Source organism: Pieris rapae, chromosome 13 (assembly GCF_905147795.1).
Source record: "Pieris rapae chromosome 13, ilPieRapa1.1, whole genome shotgun sequence".
NCBI lineage: Eukaryota > Metazoa > Arthropoda > Insecta > Lepidoptera > Pieridae > Pieris > Pieris rapae.
This window is the reverse complement of record NC_059521.1, coordinates 89,735-115,661: the sequence shown is the minus strand read 5'-3', so window position 1 is coordinate 115,661 and position 25,927 is coordinate 89,735. Positions and strand designations below refer to the sequence as shown.

General features: G+C 38.4%; 4 protein-coding genes and 1 non-coding gene across 8 annotated transcripts in view; 2 read left to right on the top strand and 3 right to left on the bottom strand.

Moving 5' to 3' along the window:
• The window catches only part of LOC111003465 (E3 ubiquitin-protein ligase znrf2), a 45,711-nt gene extending 31,285 nt beyond the window's left edge, over window positions 1–14,426 (bottom strand). For 2 of the 3 annotated variants that reach the window (XM_022273978.2, XM_022273979.2), the window contains exon 1: window positions 13,859–14,422. In XM_022273978.2, the coding sequence (XP_022129670.1) occupies window positions 13,859–14,225 (367 nt within the window). In that variant the 5' untranslated portion in view covers window positions 14,226–14,422. Of the gene's footprint in view, window positions 1–13,858 lie in introns of all 3 variants that reach the window. The other variant, XM_045630631.1, reaches the window with a different exon arrangement.
• A 1,588-nt stretch (window positions 14,427–16,014) lies between these two features.
• Window positions 16,015–19,271, top strand: LOC111003482 (uncharacterized Golgi apparatus membrane protein-like protein CG5021). Of its 2 annotated transcripts, none has more exons than XM_022274003.2 (6): window positions 16,015–16,215; window positions 16,506–16,570; window positions 16,838–16,992; window positions 18,349–18,428; window positions 18,500–18,613; window positions 18,737–19,271. In XM_022274003.2, exons 1-6 carry the CDS (start codon window positions 16,195–16,197, stop codon window positions 18,929–18,931), a joined length of 630 nt encoding a protein of 209 aa, XP_022129695.2. In that variant the 5' UTR covers window positions 16,015–16,194; the 3' UTR covers window positions 18,932–19,271. The 2 variants fall into 2 exon arrangements, with proteins under 2 accessions (XP_022129695.2, XP_022129694.2); XM_022274002.2 differs by having other exon boundaries at window positions 16,016–16,215; window positions 16,491–16,570.
• Window positions 19,272–19,709: 438 nt separating this feature from the next.
• Trnai-uau lies at window positions 19,710–19,803 on the bottom strand. The gene is made up of 2 exons: window positions 19,766–19,803; window positions 19,710–19,745 (listed from the first exon to the last, which is right to left on the bottom strand). It is a non-coding gene; the product is annotated as a tRNA-Ile (tRNA).
• A 602-nt stretch (window positions 19,804–20,405) lies between these two features.
• LOC111003495 (TATA element modulatory factor) lies at window positions 20,406–25,318 on the top strand. The gene is made up of 9 exons (XM_022274024.2): window positions 20,406–22,446; window positions 22,571–22,785; window positions 22,906–23,047; window positions 23,507–23,726; window positions 23,800–23,976; window positions 24,046–24,238; window positions 24,314–24,458; window positions 24,526–24,780; window positions 24,859–25,318. Exons 1-9 carry the CDS (start codon window positions 20,572–20,574, stop codon window positions 25,012–25,014), a joined length of 3,378 nt encoding a protein of 1,125 aa, XP_022129716.2. The 5' UTR covers window positions 20,406–20,571; the 3' UTR covers window positions 25,015–25,318.
• Window positions 25,126–25,927, bottom strand: part of LOC111003494 (serine/threonine-protein kinase SMG1) — a 29,291-nt gene continuing 28,489 nt past the window's right edge. Inside the window, exon 12 of the mRNA XM_022274021.2 lies at window positions 25,126–25,910. Within this exon, the coding sequence (XP_022129713.2) occupies window positions 25,634–25,910 (277 nt within the window). The 3' untranslated portion in view covers window positions 25,126–25,633. The remainder of the gene's footprint in view (window positions 25,911–25,927) is intronic.

Sequence of the window (25,927 nt, the reverse complement as noted above, 5' to 3'; positions counted from 1 at the left end):
ATTGTTAAACAATAGAACACCCTACATAAACATGATATTGTGGGACGCCTCGGTGGTTCTTTGTTTGCTTTCAGTCGAAATCCTCCTTTTAGACGTCGGTTAAAAACGACTGTCTACTGTCTGCATCCAATCTTTTCAACAATTCGGTCAGAAAATTTCCAATTCAGTTATCGGCAGTAGACAGACAGAGATCCATCCCTCACTCGAAACTCGGAGCTTGGGAAAAATAAATGATTTAAACCCTTTCAATACCTATATCGTAGTTGAATTGAATTTGCTCTCTGTGGGACATTTTAGGGAAATTTAAACTCGCAACAACAACAATATAATATATTCGTTTCCTCTTAGGTTTAAGGTAATTAATTAAATTATTATTTTTAATAATTCAAAAAGTGAAGAAATAATCGAATCTTCTAGATTTTATATTATATTAATAGGCTAGGGAAATCGGACCATACAAAATACTAAAGAGAATCACAAATTCAATCTATGAGGTTGATACCGGACACAAGAAAACAGAATCAAACCTTTTTCATATAACAAAAATAATTCCGGTGGCTGACGATACGACTTGACGAACAATCACATATATGTTATGTGTTTGTTCTCCTTCGAGGGGGGGAGATATAAAGAAAATAAGGACTCTCATTTATATGAGACGTAATCATCTTTATGTTTGAATTTGCCGCGTTTCGCACAGAGTGATAGACTCGGGTTATCGATGGTAAAACATGAATACTCGATGGTCGGGATTCTAACCTAAAAATATCGAACATTGAAGATTTCAATTATTGGTTTAAAGGTTATTAATTTTAATAAGGAATAATAAGTAAATCACCTGGAGTAAAAACTTTTAATGTTGTCTTCTCTTTTTTCTGTCTTTTGTAATTTTATCTTGTAAACAGAAAATAAATAAATGAATCTGTTTTTATTGCAGAAACCCAACTGAGTTTTTATTTCGAGAAGGAGTGGTATATAATAACTTTATTACATATATATAAGCGAGCAGTGTTGGCCTAGTGGCTTCAGCGTGCGACTCTCATAGGTCGTAGGTTCGATCCCCGGCTGTGCACCAATGGATGAATTGCTCTAACAGTGAAGGAAAACATCGTGAGGAAACCGACATTTCTTAGACCCAAATATTCGACGTCGTGTGTCAGGCACAGGAGGCTGATTACCTATTTGCCTATTAGATTTAAAAATGATCATAAAATAAATTCAGAAATCTGAGGCCTTGAAAATCTGAGGATTGTAGCGCCACTAATTTTTATTTTTATTTATTTTATATAGAGGAAAGTCACCAAATATGAAATAGTATCCTAATATGGAATACCTTCATTTCTCTAAGACTATAAGTATGAAACGCAACATTCGACCATCTTCTGTTCCATTCGGTCTACTAACTATCGCACTCACACCATCGAGTCAGTTGCGCGAATACTTCACGTGTGGCAGGCGTGTTTTGTTTTGTTGTCGTGCGGAAAATTTTAAAGGTAAGTAATAAATGAGTATTACCAGCTGATATGTTTGTATACATAAGTGTTATACTATTTAGTATATCGGTATTATGTTTATTTCACCATTTTGTGATCTTTTAATTTCAATATATTGTGACTTAAAAAAATATTTAGAAGAGTTTGAACTAGTATAAAAATCCAAATATGGACAGTCGTCGGTGTCTAATTATGGAATATTCCATAATTAGGTATAATATTTCATATGATAGATACTTGCTTGCTAAAAAATATATGTAATGTTTGTTTTTAGAATGTCCGGTTCACAATCAACCAAACGAAAAACCTGGGATGAAGAAAAAATGGCACAAGCTATAAAATTCGTCCGGGAAAAGAAAATGGGGTATTTGAAAGCGGCACAGCATTTTCAAGTGCCTAGGACAACTTTATTTCGTCTCTGCCAAAAAGATGAACAGTCTCCAGAAGTGGCAGCAGCTACTACATTAGGACGAAAAACTATCTTGGGCTCCGAACTTGAACATCAGTTAGTAGAATACATACTAATAATGGAGAGTAAGTTTCACGGTTTAACAAGAACTGATCTTCGCCGTATGGCGTTCATGCTAGCAAAGCGAAACAATTTGCAGAATCCCTTCGGTGAATCAGGTATGGCTGGAAAAAAGTGGTTAAAGTTATTTTTAAATCGTCATAAAGATAAACTTTCGATAAGAAGACCAACTGGTACATCATTTGCCAGAGCATTTGGATTTGATAAGGAAAAAGTGGAAGCCTTTTTCAACCTCCTTGAAGAGCTTTACGCTAAGAATAACTATCCACCAAATCGTATTTACAACGTGGATGAATCAGGCCTCACAATAGTACAAAGTAAGATACCACAAATCATCGGCCACAAAGGTAAACGCCAGGTAGCTGCACTGACTTCAGCAGAAAGAGGATCTCTGATGACAATAGTTGTTTGCATGAATGCTACTGGTCATTTTGTGCCACCGTTCATTATTTTTCCCAGAAAAAATATGAGTGCTCAGCTAATGAGAGGCTGTCCTCCAGGATCAGTCGGAGTTGCACACCCATCAGGGTGGATACAAATGAACATCTTTACAGACTGGTTCAAGCACTTTATTCAACACACCAACCCGACTCCTGAATCGAGGGTTTTACTGATACTAGACGGACACTATAGTCATACTCACAATATCGATATAATAGATATTGCTAGGGAAAATAACGTGGACATAGTTTCGTTACCTCCTCATACGACTCATAAATTGCAGCCATTAGATAAAACTTTCATGGGGCCTTTAAAAACATACTATAGTGAGGAAATACGCATGTGGATTAGAGACAACAACAGACCTCTAAGTCCATATGATATTGTGGAGCTGTTTGGCAAATCCTATTTGAAAGTACAAACAGGCGAAATCGCAGCCAACGGGTTCAAAGTTACTGGATTGTGGCCTTTAAATAAAAATGTCTTCAGTGATGTGGACTTTATTGCTGCGCAACAAAATGCTTTAATAGACGGTTGTACAACCAATATCCCTCCGCTGGAATCAAGATCTGAAACTGGTCAAGTTCTGGTAGAAATATCTGCACCACAAACAACTGCTAATTTACAACCTGAACCTGTACCTTCGACTTCTGGGCTTAATCGCAGCAGTTTGGGTCTGGTGTCTCCGTATGCCATAAGTCCAGTGCCAGAGAAACGAAGAAAAGTATCTAGCAGAGGAAGAAAAGCTGCTGTAGCAGCAGTCATAACATCTTCTCCCTACAAAACTGATTTAGAAAATAAAAATATGAAGAGACAAGAAAAAGAAAATAAACTAGTCAAGACAAAGAATAAGAAGAAAACTGCGAAGAGAAACAAACAAACGAAGAAAAATAAGGATGATAGTGAAGAAGAAGACTCTGAGGAACTAGACGTTATCCAGTTTGATGAAGGTAGTGAACATGATGAGTTGATGGACCAAGTACCTCCTGACTCTGCTGATGCAGAATGTATGTTCTGTTCAAGACTTTTTTCGATGGATAAAAGTGGAGAAAGCTGGATTAAATGCTTGATGTGTGGGCTCTGGGCACATTATGATTGTGCTGGTCCAGAGTTTGATACTTGGATCTGTGACTTTTGCAAGTAATTATGTAACTTCTTTCATTTATCACAATATGTTATATTTATTTAATTGATCTCAAAGATATTAATGTCCATTTTTGTTATTGTTATGTTGATTTATGCTTATATTCCATATATGGGTACCTATTCCATATTTGGTTACTCATTTGTGATTTTGTTTTTTATGTTAGATTTTAATTTGATAACTAATATATTTGATTAATGGCTGTTAATTACTACATATAAATGTATGACTGATTAGTAAAAACATTAAACTGTTTTAATTTATATAAAGTTTTTTTTTTATATCCCAAAAACAAAATAGTATTCCATATTTGGTGACTTTCCTCTAATCTCAACTTACACGAAAAAAATCACGATAAAAATGTAACCTTCCAAGTAAATACATTTTACCCACAAAAAGTCTTCTGACGGGATTTGCCCAAGTAAGGATGGCAATAATCGAGCCATAGGTGGCAGTTCTAAAAGAAGGGATGATGATCCATCCCTGCAAGTACTGGACCCGATCTCCCCTAGCTATTTTTAGGATTTAGCTGTAAAGGATACTTGCTGTGTCAAGTATCTTCACAGCGGACGTAACCGCCGCATCGCATGTCGGGAAGCGGATAAGGCTATGCTGTTACCGCATCCGCTTAGGGGTTTTAGTGGGTATGCAGTATGCACAATAGCGCGTCCCACATAACCCATCCGCACAAAGCAGTCGCGCCGCGGAAGAGTAGGCGCAATGCATTTCCGCAAGTAAAAAAAGAAAAAAAAAAATAGGTGGCATTACTTACTAAGAAAATCCTGTGTAATTTAAAAATTATTCAAACTGAAATAGCGGAGAGAGATGTTAAAACAGATGAACGGATCGAAATAACCGCAAGGTCGGTGTCGCGCGGCTCAGCCGGACATGAATGTTATCATCATGCTCGTCTTCATTACTGACTGATCAAATTTTACTTTTACTGCAGTTGTTCACAACTTATATAAAGGCCATAGAAAGGAGACATTGCCTATTAAAGTAATAAGACTTGATGCTGAAACAGAGCGCGGCGTGTGCAGCAGAGGAGAGCGGGAAATGGGAAGGAGGTGCATTGAAATAGATTTAGCCTAATTGCCGCAAGGCCGTGTGTACATAGCGACAGCGCTAACTTCACATTTACATAACCACGTTTCGGATACTGTCCAAGGTACTGCTGGTCTAATGTAATTTTAAATTCGACTAGAAACGTAACAACTTACATAACGCATCTGGAAATCTCCACAACTGTCACAAGTAGGATGGCAAAAGCGACTCAGCGAAATAGAATTAATCAAAAATGTGTTCTTTATCACTTAACTTCAACAACACTTAACAGGTGAGCCTCCTGCCCGTTTGCCCCCTGTTCTATAAAAAAAAATGGAAAATTTAAGAAAATACGGGTCAGATTTTAATTAGACACTTATAATATATATCTATATAAAAGCCACTGACGTTTTGTAGACGTCAATGACTGACTACCCCTAAAGAGCTTTTCAATTCTTACATATTATATGTGGCAAGTTAATTAAATTGAATATTTAAAGATATACCGAGGCTAACTTTTTATAAACTCGAAATGACCTGTCAAAATTATTTCAATTTCCGAGTAATTGAAGTAGTTAATGATTAAAATGATCATTATACTCTATAATTATTCAATGCTAACGACATTCGTATAGAATATAGATCGAAATGATAACACTCTTATTCTATGTCGGTGAAAAGAGTGACCGATTTACACGACATCGGTTGTAACTAATCACAAATACATCAATTCGTTTAAAATAAAGTATCGGCCTATGTAGCAAAAAAACAAATAAAATTTTAATATTTGTGTCTACCTTATTATATGAGCCTTTATAATAAGCGTTTCCATCTCATCCCTAGTCTAAGTCTTACCATTGTGAATTGGTCAAATTACGTCTGCAACTCCAGGGGTTAATAATAAAACACTTTTATGATTAAATCAAAATGGTGATGCGATGATAAAGTGATGAAATCTACAATTGGGACTAGCGCGAGTCAGAACAGCATTTGTTTAGTTGTTCGGAAAAGAGTAGGTTTGTACCAGAGCGACTCATATCGATGTATGTAATAAGATTTAAACGGTCATTTGCGAACTAGCTATATGCAAGTACATATATTATATTAGCATTAGGCAAGAATCTCATACGATTTTATAAGCCTCTTTTGTCCCCTAGCTAGTCTACAAAATAGTTCGTAATTGTAATCTTCTTTTTTAAAACTACAATCGAGTATGATAAATTGAGCGACACTCGGCCACGAAGCAGTTTCAATAGGTGTTGGCTCCGCGCTTCAGTCACGTCCATCGCCTGCACTCGCTAGGGTTGAGCCTGAGCCACTAACAACGAAATTATTTCACGAATGTCTCCTCCATCATCTTTACTTAAATACATTATTTTAAGTTACTTAAAAGAAAATCAGCCAATTCATTGTTGTCAGTGTAAAACTGCAAACTAAATATTAAAGTTTTTATTACTTGACGATACTAGATAGACTCTTTTGACATTTGCTAAGAAATAATCCAACCCTGATTCGACGCAAAATTCGGTGGAAGTTTGGCTTTACTCTGAGGAAAATATTAATAAACTAATTCCTCCTTACTACACATTAATCATACAAATTACTGGATTACAATTATTGGATTGAAGGTAATATGTTTATTAATAAGCCGGAAGGGGTGGTATATTGTTTATCACTTTTGTGACAGCCCTAGCATTGACCTTGGCTCCCATTGATCGGCGACGACCTTGCACTTGACTTTTGACAACCCCCAATACGAAACGACATTGCGTCATTTTTATTTTTTAATGCATTTTCTGGTTCCCTAAAGCATAGTTTACACGAAGCCAGCGCTGGCTTGATATTGGCCTTGTGTAAACAGTTTTTCAAGCCAAGCCAGCGCTGGCTGCCAGCGCTGGCGAGAATAGAGCGCCCGCCTATTTTTCTAGCCAGTGACCTCCGCCCGCATGCCCCTCGACCCCCGCGCCAGTGTTGCGGACACGTGTAGACGCATCTCGCCAGTCACTGGCGAACGTCCTGTAGGGTGTGTGTATTTTGTTTTTTAGTGTGGAATTTCGGCGACAAAAATGCCGAGAAAATTCAATGAAGAGGATACTTTTAAATTCGTACAACTGTATAGAGAGCACGAATGCTTGTGGGATAAGCGTTGTGATGCATACAAAAATAAATTTATGCGCGCTTCGGCACTAGAACAACTTCGTGTAGGAATGAATATGAAATAACTGACTATTGATGAAGTTAAATCCAAAATAAAAAGTCGTTTCAATTTCTTTTTTCCTCATATATCAATCAACTCTCTTAATAGTACAGAGATGTTCCTTAAACATTTCTTTTTCAACAGACTTTGCCGCGAATTCATTATTCAAACGTGTGCACACCCTAAGAAAAATTCTTGAATGATTGGCCTCGTCTAAACAACAGGGCCAGGCCAGCGCTGGCGTGTCTGCAGGACTGGCGCCAGCATTACTGGCTTCGTCTAAACCTACCTTAATGTCATCTTGGCTGTTATTTTAATATTTTTCTCGAGTAATTTAAGTTTATATATATTTAACTTTATTAACAAATTAATAACCTTTTACGGTGGATATGTATTGCAGCCGACATCCGTCCATGATTATTACAACAATATTAAACGAAGATCAGATAACCTATGTTTGAATAATGTCGAATAATGCAATAACTTCGCTTTCATTTCCGTTACAGAAGTTTAAATTACATGATATTTTCGAACCTAATTAAAGAACTGAAACCATTCCTGTTTTTGAATTAAGAAGTGATTACGTGAGTTGTGTGTGTAAAATTTTATCTCATTTTATTTGTCAAGCAATCATATTGATTTTAAACATAAATAAATTGAACTCAGACCAAAAAGTTTGTTAGCAAATATAGCAATCACTCTTAAGTAAATATTATTCAGACGGAACGTCGGGAATATTATTTTAAACTCTCGTTCAAATAAAAGTTCTATCCAGTTTATTAAACTTCCTGTAAATTAAGTTAACTGCTTAATAAACCACAGGCACTGCTGCCATCAGCGAGATGAGTTCCGAGCAGTTCGTCACCTAGCCATCGACTTAATGTGAAATTTCGGCCAGAGGTTACAGGGAGCTCTCTAGAGGTGATATTTTTATCTTGCAATTGTTAATGGAACGTGTTAGCTGCCATACAACACCCAAACGAGGTAATCGAATACATACCAGATTAATCATAGATTACCAGAACTACTACAACTAAGAGTCTAATCACGACACACACGAAAACCAAAATCGGTTGGATACGAAGTGTTCACCTAATCTTTAGGACGTGACATGCGGTCAGATAGTATAAGTGACGTAAAAATATATTTCCGTTATATAGATACCGAATAATTAGCAACGATATCTCTTAAGCTATTCCTTGAAATAAAAATGATGTCAATTTGAATATTTTTCGATAAGAATAAATGTTATGTAATAAAAATTCTCTACAGCAAATTTAATTACCTTAAAATTCTAATTCTATCTAATAATATTAAGTATAAATTTTGCGTTACTTATTATTACTGAAATATTATTTTAACATAAACAATCTATTCCGTTTTATATATTAATAGGCAACAAGCATTATGTATTAAATCTATTAAGTAGAGCATAATTAAATGTATTAAAGCATTATGTATTAAATAAGTTAACTAGAATAATCTTACAAATAATTTGTTAACGTTTTCGTAGAATTTCCCTAAAGGACATTTTAGCTCCATACAATTTCAACTCAACGAGTTCCTTAGTTGATGCCCACGAAAACTAACACTTCCCGAGAGTAGTAATTTTCATGAAAAACCTATGAAAACCGCAGATACAGGAAGTTCGTAGATGCGTGGTTCGTGGACATGCACAACCAACAAGCTCATTTTTAACTCAATTTGGGAAGTTGCCAAGGGGCATGTTTTATATTTTTTGTTTTCCACTATTAGTTAACACGATAGCGCATATTATTTATGGAGAGAGACGTCCGTTGGCGATGTGCCACCGTTGCTTCAATACTAAATAGATCAAAACGGATACAGGAGCCGGTTAGTTAACACAAACCTTCATTCAAAACCACTGGTACCCACATAAACTTGTTGATTTTATCTATCTATTTATGGAAAGAAAGAAAACCGATGTATATAGACAGTATTCAAAAATTAATTTATGTGGTTCAAGTGTGTCTTCTATGCTTAATCTTAGATTAAATCAAGTTTCTACAGAAATCTTAATTTCTTCTGGTGTAACACAAATAGTAAAACGATGATCCGCCATCACAATGTTTTCAACTTCTTGAGTAATCAAATCACTACTGTTAGGGCGTCCCATTCGGCGGTCGTCGTTTATGGGAGTTCTTCCTCGCTATAACTCAACGCACTATGCGCAACAGTAGAAGATGGAAAATTTACTAGCTCTACAGTAAAAAAATCCAACTCAGACATTTCATTATATTGCAACACCCAGAGGAATGAAGGTAGGAGAGTTTTATAACTGACTGAAAGTTGTAGAACAATTTAATTTTAACGATTCTTAAAAGGCCGGCAACGCACTCGTAAGCCCTCTGGCATTGAGTGTCCATGGGCAGGCATGCATCACTTAAGGGCAGGTGAGCCTCCTGCCCGTTTGCCCCCTGTTCTATAAAAAAAAAGAGAATAATTTAAAAAGTTCCTTGAAAGCCATCTTTTGAACTTAAACAACTCTAATAGTTTTAGGACAGTTAAGTAATACTAACCTACTTCTAGTGTTCTATAACTTACAGTCAGTTATATAACTCTGCGGATAAACTAAGCGATTGCTCTAACTAAACAACTAGGTTTAAGGGCTTAGAACTAAAGTCATATTGGCACAGTCACTAAACTAAGATATAAATCATTTCGAGAGTGACCGAATTATCTTTAGGAAAATCAGCCGACAGTGACGTTTATAGCTGTATCAAAAGCTCGGTCACTGCCAAGGAAACAATTTCTTTCTTCCGACGAAAACGTATTTATTGTTCAAAATCTATTTTGGCAAAGTAAACGAGCACAGCTCTAACTTATGCCCCGACAGTGTAGCAGTTATGGCGGATATTATGCTATTAGAAAAAATAGTGTATTTAAAAAAAAACACATACCAAATTACACTCCTTATATACCTACTCGACTGCACGACGGCTTCATCGATTATACAAACGAAAAAAACATCGCGCAATATCAATATAAGTAAATACATGACACCAGGTATTCATAGTTTTGTAATGCCAATTACAACACGGCAACTTATGATTATTTGCTTTTAAAGCTGTCGTATTTTTCGTATTCCAAAAAATAATGTATTCTCTGCATTTGTTTAATAAAATTTAATAAAGGCATTACTTTATTATAATCATAAGTATATTTAACATCATATGCTGAAACTGTAGCTGTAGCTTAGCAGACCTAGTAATACCTAATTAGAGCCAAAACCGATTGGATTTAGTTTATTTCGTGTTTTGGCTCATTTTTTTAAGTTAATGTTAAGGGGGCAAGTTAAGTATAGTAATCCACGGCTACTATTAAAATATTCATCAATCAGATATCAGCTCCACACGAATAGACAGCACACATTTGTAATCGAGTCTCACGTCTTATGATATATTTACTTCAGTCAAATATTGTTTACAATGTAATGCTTTATCTACGACAACAGTCAACTTCACTATCTTTTATTTGTATTGCGACCAGAAGCGAGGCAAATATAAGACTAGAGTGACGGCACTTTTATCATGAGCACAAAACTGTTCAATGTCAATAGGAATATTCGCCGATACATTTCTCCGTTTCTTCAGAATTTTAAAGTTTAATCGATCGTTTTTCACGATTATATCAGACGGCATATCCACTATTGATTTTTTAATTATTCGAATTGAATCAATCATGTCTTATGCAGAAACATTTGCAGCAGGTTGAGTGGTTTCTTTCTGGTGATTGAACTCGAAACATGAAGTTGGGCTCACGAGACCACACCACATACCATGCCTGTCTGTGCCATTTGGGTATCCGGTTATCCACCCACTCGACCAACAATATTCAGAATGCAGCGGGTTCACAGACCTGAACATTGGTACACTAGAGACATGCTGGCCAGCTTCCAATAAATCAGTACGTATAAATTATCTCCCGTTTCCATGAGAGAGGTCCACTGCTGTATTCAAACACATTAAACCAAATAATAACAGTATCTGCCTTCCGAATGGAAATTTTGAATATTTTTGCCCCCAGTTAATAAATTAGTCAATGCATATTAAGTACTGAACATATCAATCTATTTAGATTGAAATATCTTTTTTCAATCGTTATGCGGTTTGCTTTCCAGATTTAGTGTATTACTGTATAATATTTGCTTTTTTTAGTAATAATTGAAAAGTATGCCATTTTCCCAGCTTCGGCAGCTGCCAATCTGCCGCGGGAGGGGATAGAAGCGAACACGCAATCTATTTAAAAGTAATGTAGGGCAAGTCAGTGGGGCGAACTATTGCTGTGTTACTCGGTTATTTTAGAAGCGACATTCATACTCGTTAAGTGCGGACAAATTTAATTAATGAGCTATTAAGGTTTAATTGCGTTTAGTAGGTACGACCCTATAAGAAATTAATAGATTTAATATAAAAAAATAATCAGCCTTATTGCACTCTATTAACTTATCTCTTTATGTCAAATTGTGTTTACGCTGTGATGAAGTGAGACGTAAATAAGGCTACCTACCTAACGCGCAAGCCCTACCAGTCGAGACCGAAGCGAGCAGGTTTTATACTAAATTAAATCGTTTTTAATAAAAGATAGGATTTACAGCCTGATGCGACGAATTTTTACGCATTCAGAATTATTTGAAAAGTGTCAGGGATCACTCACCTCACCTACAAATGTTTGTAAGGTCAACGGCTGAGTATTCGAACCAAAACAGGATCTTTGCTTGTCGAGATTATTTCAAAACTTCATTCGCATAAGAAACTCATTTTCATATGATAATAATGGTGCATTTTATAATGACACGTTGTGTCATTATTTTATTTACATTCGTAGAAGAAAAATAACAAACAAAATAGTGCACTTCTTAACTAACCAATTAATAACTGACTTAGGTGGCTTCGGGATGCCAGGACATGATGACAGCGGAAACTTTAAATCTAGCAAAGCTCTTAAAAGCGACAAATGCTTAATAATTATTTTATTAAATTTCATCAAGAATGTTGTAAATAATTCTTTTCTGTGGATTAGAAACGAATTGGTTGAGCGTAGCATATACAGATAAAACTGTTTTTGATATAAAATCCACTCCACCTTTTATTTTAGCAAATTTTGTCAAAATAAGGCAAGATTTGTGGAAATAAATCTTGCCTTACTTTATGAAACGTTATGCTAGTTGTTCAAAAACTCTTATTAGTAGCAGATTCCTAAACCTAACCGTTACTAGAATTGGATGATGTACACTGTCATGACTTGTTTTTCGTTAAGCGATATTAAAAACTTAATAATGAAAAAGTTATACAGTAATCCCCCTTACGCGTAACGCGGTAGACTGGGATCGCGTCGTAGGATTATTCTCGTAAAACCGTTTTTTGAACAAATTAAAAACTAGAAACTCGAATTTAATAAAGAATTAAGTTTAATTTTATAACTACACAAATGAAACTCAATCAATATAAATTTCACACTATAGAAATACAACTTGAGAAATCGAAACATTATAAGCCGGAAATCACGTTATACGAAAACGCGGCGGATTAATGAAGAAATTTCAATTAAATTATTAAACAAAAATATATTGAAAGCTTGCACACAGACCTTGAGCAGTGCCTGCACTTTCGTACTTCGACTTCAGCTTAGCTGCCGTCGCGCGCGCATCTGAGCGCACTGAATCCGTGCTTGAGGTTCGGGAGCTAAACGAGAGGGTCGTCGAAAACGATGACGAGAATGAGGATCCCAGGCCCAAGCCTAGCGTAGTCCGGTAGCGGCGGCGGTACATGGTATCGACGTATGTATTATCCCGGCAACGAATCGCGGCCGACTGAAAAAGCTCACGTCTTGTGCACGCGCACTACGCGGAAAAACGGCTACAATTTATTACGGGAAGCCTAGATTCGCGACTGACGCACGATAGGCTGGAGATTGGTAGTAGTTGCACATACGTCATAAGGGCGTCAAAAAAGTCCTATTTACCTAGCCTGGCCTTACAGTGTTTTCTAGGAGAAGGTAGATTCACTTATATATGGTAAAGCTACTTACTTAAGTAATTGTAGAAATATTTATGTTACGGAAAGATCACCAACACAAATGAAACCACCAGCCTACTATGACATATAATGATAGAATAAGGCTGGAGACATTTTTTAAGCTCATCAAAAAAATAAATAAAGCTTGTTTTCCAATGACCAAAAATACATAAGTACATATATATATCTCTCTTTTGTGTGGATGCCCCTTGCACATATAAACAATACATGGAGAAACAAAATATTAATATAAATAATATACTAAAATAACCTCCTATAATACGATAGTTATTGATAGTATCTGTTTGATGTTTGTACATAAAACTAGAATTAGCCATAATTGGATGTAATCTTCAAGTAAATGTGAAACCTAATTGTACGGAGATAAATGCATTGGTAGCAGTAAATGCAGTTTTGTTAATTTAAAAAATTATGAAACATTATGTTGTGTTGTTTACCTGAGATTCAGTTTATCAGACAAAAGAACTTAAAATTTAGAATACATATAATATTTTATATAATAAAATAGTGTTTGAAATATGTATTCCAAAAAACATTTATAGAAAATCATGGCAAGAAATACTTAAGCTAGATAGAAATAATAATATTATTTATAATATAGTAATAAATCTTTGAATTTTTGCTGTTAGATAGTTACCGGAATTAGATTACATTAAAGAATATTATTATTTGAGATTCATTAATTCTCTAAGATTAATGTCTTGAAACAAGAGCTTAATACACATTCATCAATATAAACTTACATAAACTTTTTGCAGAAACATTAGACATTGATTTTGCATCAACAATAACTGATTGAATAATCAAATGACAATTTTTAAGGACATCAGGTCAGCTTATACTTATAGGTCTTACAAAGAATTTAGAAAAGTGGTTTAGTATTTTGAATTGTATGTTTTTCAATAGCTTAGTTTACATAATGGAGAATCTTAAAATGTTATGACTGCTTACCATTCAGTGACCAAATATGTGAAGGTAAGGAGTGAGCCGCATACACTCTGCCAAGAGCCAATGATGTTCCAGGAACTGGCCCAGCCTCCTCATTTGAGCTAGTATCAGTGTCCGGGCTGGCAGCTGCCGAAGCCTCATAACTCTGTGAGTTAGGAGGTATGGCAATAGCCTCATGAGAAGCATGTAGATCCGGCACTGACGATAATGATCGAGCTCGTTGCCTGTCACTTGACACTTGTATACCAGGTATAGCTCGCAAAAGGCTAAAGCCTGCACCACCCGCGACTACATCGGACCCGGAGCTCGTCGAAAATGTTCTCGCTCGCGGACTCTGTCCCCCATTTGCAGTACTAGCTTTAGCTCCCATCGTAACGATATTACGCAAATCACACTTGTCACAACAAAACTGACGATCACGAAAACAAACGTAATATGAAACCCTCGGCGCCGGAAGGCATTGTACAAAACACGAAACGATTACGTGAAAAACAAACCCTGTACAAACAGAAGCACGTAGAACAAATTGTAAACAGCTTTGTGACTTTTGTGCAAAATTTTGACAGCTCTACATACTTAACTTCAAGAGGAGTACATATACCTATCTAAGATATAGCACCTTTAGAGTTTAGACGAAACCGTAGAATAGGCTATTGGACAATATTTAAAAAAACATTTCTTATTGACTATAATACATATTATATAAATAATTAAGTCTGAAGGTACATTACTCATAAGATTATTATAAGATTCCCATATAAAAAGGATAAATTTTATCAGTGTGTACACTGCGTACCATCTCCCTACCATAGGCCAATGAATGAAGTTGGCGTCCACACGCCATTCCAACAAGGGTAAATATCATTCCAAACCGTTAGTGCGTAAAAGCATAAATTATTACCCCTTCCCGACAAAAAAAGGCTCTTAAAAGGCCCAGACTTGTGCTAACAAATCCGTATTTTCGTAAGCATGTAGCCGCCGTTCGCAAGAAGGCCGCTTTTGTCCTCTCTCGCCTCCATTACCTCCTAAATAAAAGGAGTCACATGTCCCTTAGACACAAGGTAACCTTGTACAAGGCCTGCGTCCGACCGTGCATGACTTACGCTAGCGTAGTCTTCGCGCACTGTGCCCCCTCGTACATCCACCGGTTACAGGTGCTACAGTCGCGTTTCATGAGAATCGCGACCGGCGCACCCTTCTACGTGAGAAACGTCGATCTCCACTATGACCTGGAGCTCCCTACCATAGCCCAATGGATGAAGTTGGCGTCCAAACGCCACTTCGACAAGGCTAAACACCATCCCAACCCACTGGTGCGTAAAAGCATCAATTACTACCCCTTCCCGACTAAAACGGCTCGCAGGAGGCCCCGACACGTATTAACGGATCCGGATGATCCAATCACAGTAGCTAACGATAAATTAAAAGCCGCCCGCGCGGCCAAAAATAATAGCAGTAGCAGTAGACAGATTAGGGTTAAAAACCCGCCTTCACCGGGGAAGGCGAGGACCTTTACTTCGCACTTCGCTCACTCCAGTGAGCTTCCGTCCTGCCCTTCAGGCGATTGACCCCCCCGCGACAGCCCAAGCCGAGGTTCGAGTCTCACAGGAGACGCCCTTGCGCGAGTCGCGGGAAACCCCCCCCTTTCCGGCTGAGCTAAGCTCGCCAAACAGCCCGTGCTGAGCTGTAAAGGCCCTTAAGGCCAACAGCGAGATTCCATTCAAAAAAAAAAAAAAATAACAAATCCGTATCGTCTAATTACCGTAGCTAACAACGAATCAAAAGCCTCCCGAAAAATAATAGTTAAAAACAGATTAGGGTGAAGAACCGCTTTAGGTCCAAGCGAAGTACGAAGTAGCGCTCACTCCAGCTAGCTTCCGTCCTGCCCTTCAGGCGATTGACCATACACAACGACCGCCAACTCCGAGTTCCGACAGTCCTACGTTTACCAAAACAGCCCGCGCTGAGCTGTAAAGTGTAAAGGCCTTTAAGGCCAACTGCGAGGTGTCTTTAAAAAAAGTATGTACCAGCTGTCAGTTATATATTATATATACCTAGCTTTTTATAATTATTAAAACACTAGTATTGTATAGGTTAGCTGTGTCGTATATATGATAAGAGGATGACAGAAGTGAATATTGACATTGACGATTTTCGGATTGTTGAATTTTTATAGATGCACAAGTTTATTTCAAAAAGATATTACTATAATAATATTACGTTCAAACAATAAGATAGTAAAAATTAAACATATCGTAAGTATACGATAGTCTTAATCAGAGGATATTAAAAAAGTAAAATAGTGTTTTAAGATAAATACAACATAAACCAGGTCTAAAATGAATTCAAATTCTGCCACGGTAAGCTGCTATCCTTTTCCATACCTATAATTTTCTTTAATTCATATTAGCCATCCTTACAGCTAATCCAATAAAATGTAATTAATTGTAGACAAAACAGCTAATTTGTTTGCAAATTTATGTATTTTTTGAATCATTAATTGCATAGTTTTTATTAATTACTGATAGATATTTGTTTGACTAAATTAGACACTGACAATAGAATAACCCATATAATATTTTGTTTGCTTTGCACGGCTTGGTATAATGTAGACACATAATAACCCTCATTACAGCCCAGTGTCCCTCAGGTGCCGCTTCTTGATGATGATACAATTGCATTTGGCGAGGAAGATAATGCCAACAAACAATTTGTGTAAGGGTCTACATCTACATATGAACACTAACACATGAAACACTAACATATGAAAGTAATGAAAGATTAAGTGTTTGTTTAATTGTAATAATTGAGAACATTCCAAACAAATAAGTCAATATTTTTCTATAATAAGTGATCATAAAATTTTGTTCTGTGTTTTTGCTTACTTTTATTTTCTTGTATAAAATGAAGTTGTTTTTACAGTATAAATAATGCGTTTTTTATTTAGGTAATTTAAATATTCCTATGATTTTAATGTTTCAGACACCCATACATTGTGTTTTTTCATCTAGTCTTCCGATGTTCTGCTATAGTAGTGTACATTCTGTGTGGATGGTTTTCTGACTCCTTTATAGCCAGTTTTGTATTAGTAACTCTATTGCTATCAGCAGATTTTTGGACTGTAAAAAATATAAGCGGTGAGTTAACAATAAGTTATATTTCTACTTTCTAACTTAATATCTGGATCTATAACTAATAGTTTGGCCATAAGTTTTGTTACTATTGAAAATGCATTTTTCAACTTTTTAATTATTTCGAATAGGGATCAGGTATGTTATTTTAAAAACATCTTTTGCGCCATTACACATATGTTTTCGTGTTTATTATCAAATTATATATGGAATGGAGTGTTAAAGAAAATAGGATCGCTTTGCAATAAGTGTCGGTCATATTCCAGACACTTCAATAGCTTGGTATCAGCTGTATGTTTGTATATTGCACTATAAACAGATAAAACAATACTTCTCCTGTGGAAATTCAGAAAAAAATCAGGGGGGCCGCATGCTGTTAGAACTAGAAAGGCTGTTAAAGCCAGAATTTGTCGAATCTTCATTAGAAGAGAAATAAAGAGTCGCGTATTATAAAACAAGACGTAAAGATCAGTGCTTATCGTCGATACATGGGACCTGGCTTTAATCAATCTTTACAATTAAAGAGATTGAATCGGTTCAACGCCTTGAGTCGCGAGACGCACCGATGGAAAAAAAATTACAATTAAAGAACACTACAATAAGCCCAATGATAAATATGCTAACAGTTCTTGAAAGGTTGCTCAAGTGGTCGGAAAGGTACAACGTGGTCAAATTCTGCATCAGTGTTGTCACGTGACGCCTGATTATCTTATTTAGGAGTCACAAATATTTGCGAAAAAGGACTCAAATCTTCAGCCATGGTCTCGCCTTCCTCCGCCCGCCATAGCCAGGCCTTCAGTCTTGGATTATATTGTGAAACCTCTCAGCAATACACTTTCAAAAAATATACCTTGGACTTTCCAGCAGAATTCTGTACCTGATGACAAGGCACAAACTACCCAAGCCTGGCTTGAAACCAATGTTCCGGACTATATAAGAGCTGAAGACCTGCCCTCATTTAGCCCAGACCTCAACCCTTTAGACTTCAAATTATGGTCAGTTTTAGAGAAAATGGCCTGCTCTAAACGACACGGCCACATTGAGTCTCTTAAAGTATCTTTGAAGCAAGCAGTGGCGAAATTTCCCTTGGAAACACTGCGTGAATCAAAAGATTCACAGCTAAATAGATTAAAGGCATGTATATCCATATACATGCCATAAGCCATAGGTAGCGAAATTAAATAGAATAATGTTTTATTTTATGCTGAGACTTTAATAAATATGAAGGTATTAATTTTAATACTACAATACTTTATTAAAAAGATGCATTTTTATTTGTAACAAACTTAATAATCATAATCTATAGAGCACCAAGTAATAATTTTGTGGCCAAAAACTGATACTAGTATCTTATGCAATCAGGACGTTTACTTGTGGGGCTAAGATGGTGGAACTATGTGGATGATGAAGGGAAATCCCATTGGGTTTTCGAGTCTCAACAAGTATGTATCAGTCTAAGCAGGTATTATAAATACTATATTAGTTTGAAGAAGTAATGAATCCTCGTTTACAGAATCGCGTAAATCGCAATGAAAGCCGCCTTTTCTGGTTAGGGCTCACCTTGTGCCCTCTCATTTGGTCTGGCTTCTTTATTATCAGTCTGCTAAGCTTCAAGTTCAGATGGATGGTGAGATTTTATTTGAAATTTACTAAAACTTAGAAGAGCAAGTGAGGACTTGTTTATGGCTATGACCGCGGGATATGACCAAATTCATGAACATAATTATTAACATAATTCTTTGACTTTCAGCTTCTAGTTATGATTGCTCTGACTCTGACGGGGGCAAACCTTTACGGATATGTGAAATGTAAATTTGGTGCAAAGGAGAACCTAAAGTCTGTCACGACAGACTTCGTGAAGAAACAGTTCCTGGCCAACGCCACATCTTTCATGTTTGCTCAGCCAGCTCCTCCTAATGTTAACACCAACTCTGGTGTTGTCTAGATTATTTAGGTATAGTTTTACATTATAATGTTAAAAGTAACTTAAATTTCAATTTACAATTTATGTATTTTTATGTTTAATTTATTATTAAATACCGATGAAGGATTTTTGTTCTTCGTGTTACTAAATTGGTGTCACTTTAGAATGACAGGTTCTATTGTATAGTATTTAAAAAAAATCTATTTATTACAAACAACAAAAATAAAATAACGGTTGAGTACTGTCATTAATGATTGAATTAATTCTTTGTAATCAAAACAATAACATCATAATGTAATTATTACTAAGAATAGGTACGTCATAGCTAAAATAATTACAATTAAATTATTTTGAAAACGAATTTACTCGTATTTATTCCAAGACGTGATGGCCGCCCCTGCTTCGCATAAAACAATATCAAAACAATGCCTTCATATAATTAAAAAGAAAATTATTATATCAAGTACCTAAGGAAAGGCCAGTAAAACCTACAACAATGATCAATTTAATAACCCAGAATTTAAGACTAATGACTTTATTTAAAATAACTTCATAAATGATTATTCGTAACAAAGAAAGCTTCATAAATCTGATTAATAGTGGAAAAAAAATGTTGTAATGGAAATTTGGTTAAGGCAAAGAAGTCGGCAACAACAGAAACTAGAAATCTAACTATCTCAAGCTATTAGGTATGAAATTACGTATTATTACTTAATTGTTTAACGACTGTTTTTTTACAATAATATATTAATTTACAATAAACACGAAATAAATTCTATAATATTAATTATAAAAAATATGCTCCAGGTGAGGCTCGAACTCACAACCCCGGCATCTCTCACACGAACACTGTCTTATAAGTACCGTGCGCTAACCAATTGCGCCACTGGAGCTGTGAATGAACTGTCGAAAATAAATAAAACTTTATACTTATTGTAATTCTTATCTTTTTTCGTGAAAACAAATTTGTTTTCAATAAATTTTATTTTTAAACTGTTAATTTTCCAAAAATATATATTATAAATTCCGATTTAGTTTGAAGTATTGACAAAATAATTTAAACTGTATTAATAACGACTCAGTAATGCCAGATTAAGCTTAGGGTGAATGCCGTCTAATTGGTTTTCAAGTTATTTTATATTTGTTAAAATAATACTTTTTAAAGAACGAAAATAGGTTCGAGGGAAAAAACATTTGTTGTTAAAAATTTATAAGATCTAAGAATAAGGTATTATATTATTGTTATAATGTAATCATTTTTAAACGACTTCAAAAATGTTTTAAACATACCGAAACGTTTTCTTTTTAAAATCATCTGGTGGCAGCATTAATTGATAAAATGTTGTGATTGAATTAAATTTTAAATAATTGCTTAACCATTTATTCTTTTTCGTTTTGCAAAATCATCTGGCAAAAGACAAGAGAATGGACATTGTATCCGGCTAATAAATTAAATTAAAAAAAAAACGGAATTGGTAAACGTCATTCGTCAACTCATAATATTATTATAATTTACAATTCTATTACGAGTATTTTTATTTAAATCAAAGTTTGTTGTGTTAAAGCGTTTACGTTTGTACTAGAAGCAAAACTGAACCATTTAATACCATCTATTCTTGTGAAATGTTATTTGTGACTGTATTATATATGGCTTATTCAAAATGAATTGGTTCGATACATCGGGCTTAACGAGCCTTGCGAAAACTGCTTTAAAAGAAGCTCAAAAGACCATTGATAAAGCTTTAGATATCCAAGATGAGAGCGACGAAGAGGAAGAAAATGCAGCGCCTTCCGAGCAGTTTGCTAAAATCTCATTTTCGAAAAGTGCAAATAAGGATCCTTCAGATTTCTTTTCGTCATGGGGTCTCACAGTCAGTGGCGAAGAAATTAAAGAGTGTGCAACGAAAGAGCAACCCGTAGTAACTGCAAGCCCTTCCAAAGCCTATCCGCAAAGCATGTGGGGATCCTTTGCCGGGTCATTCTTTGAGCAATCTGAATCTAAAGACGGTACTATCGTCAGGCCGCCGAAGGCAAAGTCTATGAATGTAATATCAGAAAAGTATGATAGTCAGGATGACTTATTTTCTAAAAGCCAACTTGTCATGTCAGATGGTAATGAAGCAATAAATAAAACAAATGAATATAAGACTGAAGATAGGCGCAAGTCATCACTAACAAATGCTCTGTCCTTTATCTCTAGTAGAAATAGTTCAGACTCTGTAGAGGTATTGTCACAAAGTCTAAAAACAACTCCAGACTCTGAAGGTGCATCATATCAGTCAGTATCGCAAAGTAGCAGTACAGGCTTAAAACCAAATTCTGAATCAGTAGAGATTTTACCTGATAGTCTAATAAGTCCTAGTTCAATAGAATGTCTTGGTTTTGATAGTTATGCCAGCGATAAAAATAGTATTTCATCAAGTACTTCCCTGAGTGATTGCCTAGACAAGAAGTCTACTCCTGTTGGAGTACACTTAGAGAAGGTTGAGACTGCTGACAGTGTGAGCTTAGTTGCTGATGATGATGATGACACAATGTCATACAATTCTATTTCAGAGTGTACGGCTCCTACTCTTTTGGATACTGATGAAAAGCCTTTAAGTCCTTTTCCAAAAACAGCAAAATTAGATCAGAGAAAGATTGAAAAAGACTTATTGCATGTGGAGCAAACAGTTCCACAAATAATACAAATGAGTGAAAATTCATCACATGGCTCGTGGTCAGACCAAACTTTAAATGCCAACTGTGACAGTATAATCCAAGATAGTATTAATATGGAAAGAAAAGATGCTGGCATAGAAGACATTTTAATTGAAAAACTAAGTGACTCATCATCATTTTATAATGTGAATGTTACTGGAGATTTAGTAAGGTCTGACAGTTCGGCATTTGTCAAATTAGAGAAGCAAAGGCATAGTCCACCTGGAAGTAATGACTCTTCTCTAAAAGAATGCAGTATTAAGGAGCGAACATCACCATCTAGTTCTGATAGCAAGAGTGATATGGTTAAAATAGGATCAGATCGTACCTCAGGTCACACTTCTGGTGATGAGGTAGAGACAGCAACCTCCTCAGATATAGAAATTATACCTAGCCCCAATGGGGACAATGGCCATTGTAGTAGAAGTAGTCCTGGAAAGTATGCTTTTAGGCACAAAATGGATGGTACAACATCTCCCAATTTAGTTGATTTGGTGTTAGGTAAGAATTTGGCTACAAAAATTCGTGGGCACACAAGAGAATTGTCAGATGCATCCATTAAGAGCAATTTTAGTGACGAAAGTCAGGGTTCAGATAATGAGATATTGATGAGACGTTTAAGTGAAATGGCAGAAATTTTGGATGCTCGGGAAAATAGATTAATGGAAGTGAGTAGAAATAATGCGGAGTTGGTAGAGAATAATGTTCATTTGAAGAGCCAAATGGAGTGTATGCTTGCAAAACAGGAAAGCAGTGACATTAATACTATTACAGAAGATTATACTCAGAGGCTATCGGCACTTGAAAAAAAGTTTCAGCAAGCCATTCGAGATAAGGTATACATACAGTGTACAATTTTAAATACTTGTCACTGTGGTAGATGCTATATTCAAAAAATAAATTATTTTTATTACTTGCTAAATTATTTTAACCAAATATATATGTTTTATTATGTTTTAGAATCACCTAAGAAAGCAATTGGATAATTTGAAACTAGAAATAGCAAAAAAAAATGCGACAGGTGTAGACGCACTTCTGAAGGAGAAGGAAGATATTATCTTTCAGCTTCAGGAGGAAGGGGAGAAGCTGGCCAGGCAGGAGCTGCAACACACTAATATAATAAAAAAATTAAGGTCAAAGGAACGGGACAACGAGCAGGTCATCAAGGGTTTAAGGTCAGTTGATTCCTTCCAGTTGGCAAGGCAATGAGGAAAATACACTTTTTGATATACAAGTATTTTTATATTGGTGTGCAACACTCTTCTCAATGGTCTATAGTCCATTTATCGTTCCAGGGACAAAACGGCAGAGCAGACAGCTGAGTTGGATCGCATGAAGAGATCGCTGGCGTCCAAGGAGGAGGTGGAAGTGAGCCAGATAGAGGCCGTGTACCGCCTCACCACTGCCAACAAGAAGTTGGAAATCGAGCTCGCCGAGGTGACTGACATTTACGGCTACCAGCCCTTTTACTTGCGTTACATTTAAGCTTAACAGTAGTTCGGTAGCCGTCGATACATAATCTTATACTAAAATAAGTCCTGAGTATATACCTGGTTGTTTTTATTTTATTTTATTATGGAGAAATTGTTAGTTTGGGAACAAAGAGTCTAACCTAGACTGATGCTGTATCTTGCCTTACAATAATAGTTCACGAACACACACAACAAAACACTCACTATAAAAGTCTAAATGGAGGACATAACTATTGACAAGAAATTAACAAAACAGTGTATATTATAAAAATGCATCTAACATTACCTAATTAAATCTCAACAATGACTAATGAAAAATTGTGCGGATCTGCCGAGTTAAAATAGTTTTGTGATCACCTAAAAACCGATATATTATAAAATAAATATTATCTATTTCGAACACACTTCTTTTAACGTTTTACAGACGAAGAGTGCCCTCGACGACACCACACAGAAGCTCGAAACCGCCAGAACGTCGCTGGATGTCGCCAGGCGAGAGCTGAACGAGCTGCAGCGGAGCGTTTCCGAGTTGCAGAAGGTGAGAGCCGCCGGCGGACAGCTCCAGGCCGAGAGGGACCGAGCGGAGAGGAGGGCCGAGCGCCTCGAGCGGGAGCTGTGCCAGCTGCGAGCGGAGAGGACCAGAGGTCTGTCGCGGGTGCGTTAGCGGCCGACGTCTCTCGTCAGAGCGTATCTTGCGACCGACTCCGTTCCTTCCAGAGGAGGCCCGCTGGGTGTCCCGCGAGGAGGCGCTGCGTCGCGAGGTAGGCGAAGCGCGAGAGGAGGGAGCGCTGCGGACCGAGGCTCCCCACGCCGCCCTGCTGGACCAGCTGGCCGCCCTGCAGCGCGCGGCCGTCGAGAGGGACAGGGCCCGGGACGCCGCCGCAGCCAGGCTGGGTACGATCCCCGCTCGCGTCCGGCGGCGCCACGACCGCCGCAGTTGCTCATTTCGTTGTCGAATTTCAGCGGAGGCGGAGACGATGGCGGCCAAGGCCACCGAGAGAGAGAGACTCGCGAGGGAGGAGAGCGGTGCCCTCGCGAGGAGACTCGACGAGGCCGAGGCCGCCGGCGGAGACGCGCTGCGCCGGCTGCGGGAGCTGAGCGACCGCTTCGCTCTTCTCGAGGGACGAGCCGAGTGGCTGCAAGGCGCCCTCGACGGGTACGTCGCCTCGTCTCACACCGCTTCGCCGTCCCGCTCTCTCTCTCTATCTCTATAGACCGTCTTGTTTTTCAGCAAAACCAAAGAGTTGGAGGAGGCGAAGGCCGCCTCCGAAGTCCTAACGGCAGAGTCGGCGAGGCGGCTGAGCGAGATGGAGCGGCTCCTGGAAGAGGAGCGCGTCGCCCTCGACACCGAGAGGAAGCGGAGCTCCATACTTCAGGTATTCGGTCGTCTCTGTCAAGACGCAGCCCGTCAGCTGGAGTCTGACGACGCCCTTTCCGCTTCAGGAGCAGCTGTCGTCGCAGGGAGACGCGTCGCCGCCGCGCTCCGTGCTCTCGGACTCGCTCTCCGCTTCCGCGTGGCACGCGAGTCCGCCGTCGACGACGGTACACATCGCGGCTGACGGACAAGAGGAGGCGGCGGCCGGAGCGGGCTCGGGGGCGGGGGCGTGGGCGAGCGGAGCGGCGAGCGCGCTGCTGGCCGAACGAGACGCGCTGCGGACGCACGTAGCCACCCTCACGCGGCGGCTGCAGGACACGCAGGTCGGCGAATACGAGTTTAAAAGGAACAAATAATTCAAAACGTGGACGGGGCAAACGAGGTCTATTCGCATTTTGCAGAACGTGCAGGAGCAGTACGAGGCTCTGCTGGAGATGTACGGCGAGAAAGAGGAGCAGCTGGAGGAGCTGAAGATGGACCTGCACGACGTGACGCAGCTCTACAAGCAGCAGATCGACGAACTCGTGGCGCTGCGGCAGCAGGCGCGGCGGACCTAGGGCGTCGCCGCGCCTCTTTGTGATATTCCTACTCCTACTCCTACTTAGTGCGTAGACACGGACGCCACTCTTCAGAGAGCGGTTTAGGGCCGGGGTTGCAAATAAGAATCATTTAAACGTACACCATTTATTTTAGAGCTATGAGAAATGAAGCGATACAAACATTCAAACATCGTCTTCGTTCCACTTTGTCGGCGGCGGTCGATCGCTCCACGGGCTACGGATGTTAGTTTAAGAAATTATTGTAAATTGCAAATTGAATCAAATAATATATGGATTAATGAGAAAAAAGATTGACGGAATCCGTTTTTGACTTGTTATTTCACCAGAATCCAGGTCATCCACCGACTCGCGACTATTAATACCGAAATACGAACGAAGCGTTCTCCGCTGCGGAGCTATTATTATGATTATTATAATTAGGACTAAGACTAAACCGTTAAACACTATCGGGGCTTCCGCCGGCCGAGAGCCTCTCGGTTCCGGCCGCGAATCGGTTCGCGACGGTCGGGCCGTCTCCTCCGTCCCGGGTCCGGGCGCGCTCGGGCCGTCCGACGCAGACGCGCCCGGATGACGTCTAACTCTTGACACTCGTGGCCGCCGGACGTCCGGCGTCGTTTCACACCCAAGCCATCCAGCCCTCGTACATGAGGCACAGGTTCTCGACGCTCGTCGCCTCCGCTATGATGTAGTCGACCTGCTCGGCGGGCGTGGCGCGCCTGGCCGCCTGCGAGGCGGGAGCGTCGCGGCCCTCCAGCTTCAGGCGCACGCGGCGCCACACGCCCGCCCCCACGGAGTTGCGCCGCTCGCCCGCGTGTCGGCCGGGAGGCCGCGCCCCCGAGGCCGGCCGACGACCCGGCCTCCTGGGGCCGCTCTCCGACAGGTTGGCCGGCAACCTGAAACGCAACCCGAA

What these genes read in the sequence shown, in the direction of transcription:
- LOC111003482 (XM_022274002.2), top strand. Translation starts at nt 16,195, where the DNA reads ATGAATTCAAATTCTGCCACG. An exon ending in AATGCCAACAAACAATTTGT is followed by an intron (nt 16,571 to 16,837) that starts GTAAGGGTCTAC and finishes TTAATGTTTCAG; the next exon opens with ACACCCATACATTGTGTTTT. An exon ending in GCTTCAAGTTCAGATGGATG is followed by an intron (nt 18,614 to 18,736) that starts GTGAGATTTTAT and finishes TTTGACTTTCAG; the next exon opens with CTTCTAGTTATGATTGCTCT.
- LOC111003495 (XM_022274024.2), top strand. Translation starts at nt 20,572, where the DNA reads ATGAATTGGTTCGATACATCGGGCTTAACGAGCCTTGCGAAAACTGCT. An exon ending in GCGAGCGGAGAGGACCAGAG is followed by an intron (nt 23,727 to 23,799) that starts GTCTGTCGCGGG and finishes CGTTCCTTCCAG; the next exon opens with AGGAGGCCCGCTGGGTGTCC. An exon ending in GGCGGCTGCAGGACACGCAG is followed by an intron (nt 24,781 to 24,858) that starts GTCGGCGAATAC and finishes CGCATTTTGCAG; the next exon opens with AACGTGCAGGAGCAGTACGA.